General features: G+C 39.0%; 1 protein-coding gene across 1 annotated transcript in view; it reads right to left on the bottom strand.

Moving 5' to 3' along the window:
• Window positions 1–6,265, bottom strand: part of LOC109973783 (protein bassoon-like) — a 113,397-nt gene that overhangs the window by 15,918 nt on the left and 91,214 nt on the right. The window contains 2 exon segments of the mRNA XM_020623595.1: window positions 1–617; window positions 5,097–5,537. The exon segment at window positions 1–617 is cut by the window's left edge and continues 59 nt beyond it. Coding sequence (XP_020479251.1) covers window positions 1–617; window positions 5,097–5,537 — 1,058 coding nt within the window.

Genomic DNA, 6,265 nt, shown 5'->3' with positions numbered 1-6,265 from the left:
TGCTTATGGTGAGGTTTTTTGGGTTTCTGATAACCATATCCTTCATCTTCTTCATCTTCTTCTTCCTCCATATCATCCTCCTCTTCCTCATTTTCTTCATCAGCACTCATCTCCATTATTTGTCTCCTCATGAACTCCTCATCAGTCATCTCTGGGGGCTCGGCCTCTTTTTCCTTCTTTTTCTTTTCCTTTTTCTCTTCCTTCCCTTCTTTTCGTTTACTTTCCCAGTCTCCTCCATCTTCTTCTTCCTCCAGTATATCCTCTAGTTCCTCATCAGAGTCATAAGCATCTGGTGGAATTGACAAGGATCGAGGGCGCTGCTTTCCTCGGTCATCCAAGTCTCTGTCTCTGTGCTTCCTTCCCCTTCTGTCTGGCTTCTCTTCAGAGAAGCTCTTCTCCAGCAAAGGCCTCATGGAGCTTTCTAGCTTAGTGATTTCAGAAGGGCTTGGTGGGGAGCCATGCCCACTGATTCCTCTCTCATTCAACTTCATCTCCTCTTCTTGGATTAGACCTGTGATTTCACTGTGGGAGCTGGAGATGCCATCAGAAGAGTAGCCGGTGTCACTGAGGCTCTGAGGGCTGCGTGACAAGTCATGGGTACTGTTGTTTTTTGTATCCTAAAGAGAAAGAGAAAAACAAAGACAAATTAAATAGATATGGGGAAGCTATGGCCTTAATTTAATTAATAATTTATGCAAAGTGTGAAAGTGTGAAATTTTGTTGATGCTGCATAAGCACACTGGTTTTAATGCATACAGTTTAAGCCCACATAAATTTAGATTTTTTTTTTAGATATAAAATGAGTGATTGGTCTAATTTTAATATCTGTGAAAAATGTAAAATTAGGTACAAAACAGTTTAAATTGATATAGCTCATCATTTGTTCAACAAATGACATAGATTCAACTGTTAAAAATGTGTCAGGTAATATAACTCTGAAGTGTTCAGTCATTAATCTGCTTCAACAGGCAAGCTAAAACAAGCTCTTAAATAACAAGAGGCAAGACAGTAATTGCAATACATCATTGGCATTTCAAGAAGATATGAAGCAGTGACGCTCAAAGCTCTCTTGAACTGCATCAGTAGTTTGATAAATATAGAATACAATAAATGTTGACAAAGGTCATTGAATAGCCTTTTAGGAGATTTGCTTAGATTGCATTTGGTGATTTAATAGGTTTTTAATGGCATAAGATTAATGTGAATTACCCATTATTTTTGGGACATTAACTGCCAAGTAATGAAATGTATAGATATATACTATACTGTTATAAATGTATCTTTAGGGAATTACACTGAGTAACAATCTCTTAGCTTATAAATACTGAACAGACAACACAAACTCATATTCAGTAACAACATTTGATTTGTTTTCTAAAATCCTATTAAAAACACTATACTTTAATGAGCCATTATATCAGAGTCATTAATAAAGTAATCAAATGTGTGGGCCAAAACTGAATGCTTTCAGTTTACCTAATAAAAAAGTTGTTAACTTGCACAAAGAACAAAGAAAAGTGACAAGACTGAATTTACAAAAAATGTAAGAAAACAGGTTTTAGATTGATATTTATTACACAGTGAATGAACAATTATACAGGAAAACACATAGCTAAGGTAAAAATGCAGCAATTTGCCCATCCTATTTCCAAAACTAAAGAAATCGAGTTGCATATCAGATCAATTAACAGCTATGTCTGCTCTTTGAACGAAATATGAAAAAAAGTTATTAACATTCAAAAATTTAAAGTATTATGTGATAATAAAACTTAATTGAGTGAGAAAACATTCAGTATGGTCTACATTTATTAAGAAGTAAATACAAAAAATATCATAAATGACAGTATTAAAACAACTGACATGACATAGTTTTTTAGTGTGTTAAGAATCTTTGAGCCATTGATGAAAGCTATATTCTTTAAATCAATTTCAATTCAATTTAATTCAATTCAATTGTATTAGTATAATGCCAAATCATAACAAAGGTCATCTCAGGACACTTTACAAAGTAAGGTCTAGACTTTACTATTATTATTATTATTATAGGGAAAAACCCAACAAATCCCCCTTGAGCACTTGGCGACAGTAGGAATGAACAACTGCCTTTAATGGAAGAAACCTTGAAGAGACCCCAGCTCTTGGTGGGCAGCCTTCTGTATTGACTGGTTGGGGTGAGTGGATAGAGGAGAGAGAAAAGAAAAGAAAAGCAACAGACACAACAAACACAACAGCAAACAATCAAACACTGGGCAGGTTGACGTGGCTGGTGACTGCTCATCAGAAACATACAGCTCCAGAGCCAGGGCTACCTGCAGAAAGGTACAGGGAGAGAAAGAGGACACACGACAGGAGAGAGGAGACACAAAGGTAATGATGTGTAATGGTGGCATATAGATACATGGAGAGAGTCTTAAGTCTAATCTTAAAGGTAGAGAGGGTGTCCGCCTCCTGAACTGAGACTGGGAGTTGGTTCCATAGGAGAGGAGTTTGATAGCTAAAGGCTCTGCCTCCCATTCTGCTTCTGTGGACTCTAGGAACCACAAGTAAACCTGCACTCTGAGAGCGAAGTGCTCTGTTAGGATGATAAGGCTCTACGAGGTCTTTAAGATACGATGGAGCCTTGTCATTAAGGGCTTTGTATGTTAGGAGAAGGATTTAAAAATCTATTCTGAATTTTACAGGGAGCCAGTGGAGAGAAGCTAATATGGGAGAGATATGATCTCTCTTGCTAGTTCCTGTCAGTACTCTGGCTGCAGAATTTTCGATTAACTGGAGGCTTTTTAGTGAAGAGTTACAGTAGTCCCAAGTGTAATTAACAAATGCATGGACCAGTTTTTCAGCATCACTTTGAGACAGGATGCTCCTGATTTTGTCAATATTGTGCAGGTGAAAGAAGGCAGTTCTACACTGAAAAAAAAGATTTGTTGGATTTACTTCATTGTAATGTGTACATCGGTCCCACACAATGATAATGTGTAAAACCAACATAATTTTCTTTAGGGGTTAACTTGTTTGAATTATGTTAACAGAGGAAATATGAATGAATTGCATTGCATATACTAGCATAATTTGTGTAAATCCAAAGACCCGGTGAGTCTTTTTTTCAGTGTAGAGACTTGGTTTATGTGTGATTTAAAGGACATATTCAGGTTAAAATGACTCCAAGGTTCCTCACAGCAGTACTGGAGGCCAGAGAGCTATGCCATCTAGAGTAACTACATGGTCAGACAGCAGATTTCTAAGGTTTTCAACATAAAAATGAATGAATACTCATTTATCAGTACCTTTGTATCAGATGTTTATTAACAACATGCTAAATCATAATCTTAAAGGGACTAACCTTGTAAAGGAAAAGGGAGATGTAGGCAGCATACAAAATAGGTAGAGATTATGGAAATCATTTTTTAGAAAACCTCTTATGGTGGCCACAGTGCATCAGAGGAGAGTTTACTATGAGCTCTCTGCACTTTAAATTGCAAGCAGCTACCCAAAATGAAGAAGGTCTGCATGGCTTCTGAAAAAGCCTGAAGCAGCATTACTGCTTGGCACAAGCCACAGTGAAGAAGGTGCACTGTTTCTCCCTCTGTGTTTCTTGTTCACCTTCCCTCCCTCCTTAAGGTTATTCATGAATGTCTTGCTGCCACTTGTAGCCTCATCTTTCATTGATGAGTCTGGGAATCAATGACATGCTTTTCAGACAGGCCTAGATGTCCAACAGTAAAGAAGAGAGTAATTGGATCAACTTACAAATTCTAAATAACCATGCTCCAGAGAAAATCTTAAATAGCAGTATCACATTGATATCATTATTAGTTTGAATATTTTCTAAGAAACATAATATTTCACTAATGGAGATTTTCTTCAGGATATATCGCAGCGACTTTTGAAGATGTGTTGAACTTGTTGACCCTCTATTGAATCAGCAGTGTTTCAGCTACAATTTGGTGTTGTAGCAAGTCTGTAGCATTATTTGTTGTGACATAGTAGCAAGTTTTCAGTGAGCCCTATAAATGTGAACATTGTGGGTCAGCAGATCCAGAATATTACTGGATCCAGATCAGGCTTTGGTGTGCGGTACATTTTATGTGGATGTTGTCTTGCAATTTTTGTCCAAGCCTTCGAGGCATTGTGTATAGAGTTAAAAACAAAAACATTTAAATTGGCATCATATCTCACACTGGTGATGAATCCTTTTAAAAACATTCCAGGATCTGGTTAATGATCTGGATCAGCACCAAAATCTAATTGATTGTTCCATGGGCTATACCCCACATCTCCAAACTAATTCATCAAATCCATTCTTTACTTTTTAAGTTATGCTGTGAACAAACAAACAATTGCACGTAAAACATATGGCAACAGGCAGATGGTTGATGGCCGGATCCACTGTATATAAAAAGTTATCATTTAGTTTCTCAGGTGTCAAACAACAAAGTCCCAGAGTCTGACTGTAATACTCATGTCAACATAGTATTGACTCTACCTTTGAGTACTTGACTGTGTTTTTATAGGCCTAAAGTTCTTCCTTCTCTCCTGCCTATTCTCAGTCTGGCTCCAGACCTCTAAGTTGTCGACCACTATTTCAGCAATCCAGTGGACCCTGTTCTTGTCTGCCTGCCTGTTACCTGTCAGCTGTGGGAATCATTACAGTACTTCTATTAAACTCAGCTGACTGCATCTGTCTTGCATGCCTACATTTGTTCCTTTTTCAAATTTGAACATATAGAGTGTTGTGGTTCGTGCCGTGGCCTCACAGCAAGAAGGTTTCAGGTTTGAGCCTGGGCTGACCCCGGGTCTTTCTTTGTGGAGATGTTCTCCATGTGCCTGTGTGCGTTCTCTCCCAGTACTCCAGCTTCCTCCTACAGTCCAAGCACATGCATCTTAGGTTGACTGGCGACTCTAAATTGCTCATAAGAGTGAGTGTGGGTATGTGTGGTTGTTTGTCTCTAAGTGTCAGCCCTGTGATCGACTGGTGACCTGTCCATGGTGTAACCTGCCTCTCACCCAATGTCAGCTGGGACTTAATCCTTCAGGAATAAGCGGTATAGATAATAGATGGACATACAGAATAGTACTGCAAAATATATCTGACTTACATCATAGTGCCTGGACTTCTTGATTTCCTTGATCGGCATAATCTGCTCTCCCTTCTTCTGTGAGGGTTTGGTCTCCGTGGCAGTTTGGTTCTCAGGCTCAACCACAGGCTTCTCCTCTGTGAGTTTTGGCTCTTTCTGGGTCTCTGTGGTTGGTACTGCTGCCATAGCTGGTGCTGTGGTCTTGGTGTCAACTGGTTGTTTGACTGCAGTGGGTCCACTGCCACCGGTTCCCGCCTGCAGTTTCTGTGCCTGGGCTGGCTTGGGCCCCTGACTGGTGAGTTTATTAAGAGGGCTTTGCTGACTGGTTGGCACCTGGTGACGGGGCGAGCCCATTGGTTGGTGCTTGGGAGAAGGATGAGGAACAGGAAGTGGAGGCTCATCCAGGCCACCTCCTGACATCAGCCGCTGGGTCTGGCAGTTCAGACATAACCACTCCTTTTTCTGAAACAGTAAGGACAAAAACCAATGATGGTTTAAAACAACAAGTCTGTTTTCCACCACAGAAAACTATTGATCTGTTATTAATGCTATAACTTCCCAAATAAAAGGTATACAATCTACATTCACATTATTTAGTGTCAAGGTTTGAGTCTCTAGCTGGCGAATACATCCAATATTCATTCTCTTTCAGCTCTGAAATATGTAGCTCTTGCTCTGCTGACTGTCCCACTGCCACTGTATTCACCAGCTAGTTGCCAGTTGTGTCTGTCTGCTGTTTGGTGCTGAGCAAGTTGTGAACAGTGGTTAGCTGCCAGGTGAAAACAATGCTATGAAAGCAGAGAAAATGAACCAAAACAGTAAAGTTGTGGGCCACACTGCTAAATGGGCTGAATCTCACTATGAGTCACTGTTGTAATAAAATATTGATGATAGCTGTGTAAATAGAAAATCCAGTGGTGAAAATGTCACAGTTCATTCACACCGTTTGACAGGTGATCTCTTAGAGGAGCAGGACACACCATAGAAGTAATCCATAATCATAGTAATCAAAGGAAGGTTATTATTATTATTATTATTTACTTTGTAATCATCTTACATTTTCATTCAAATCTAAAAATCTATTGATTAAACTGAGAATTATGCTATTTTGTTTCTCTTATTTATGTAATGTTAAGAATTCTTTCTCTGCAGTATCTTCTCACCACCCATTTAGACACCTTCTGTTTCTC

The sequence above is a fragment of the Monopterus albus genome, unplaced genomic scaffold (assembly GCF_001952655.1).
Source record: "Monopterus albus unplaced genomic scaffold, M_albus_1.0 scaffold305.1, whole genome shotgun sequence".
Lineage (NCBI taxonomy): Eukaryota > Metazoa > Chordata > Actinopteri > Synbranchiformes > Synbranchidae > Monopterus > Monopterus albus.
This window is presented reverse-complemented; position numbering and strand designations above follow the sequence as displayed.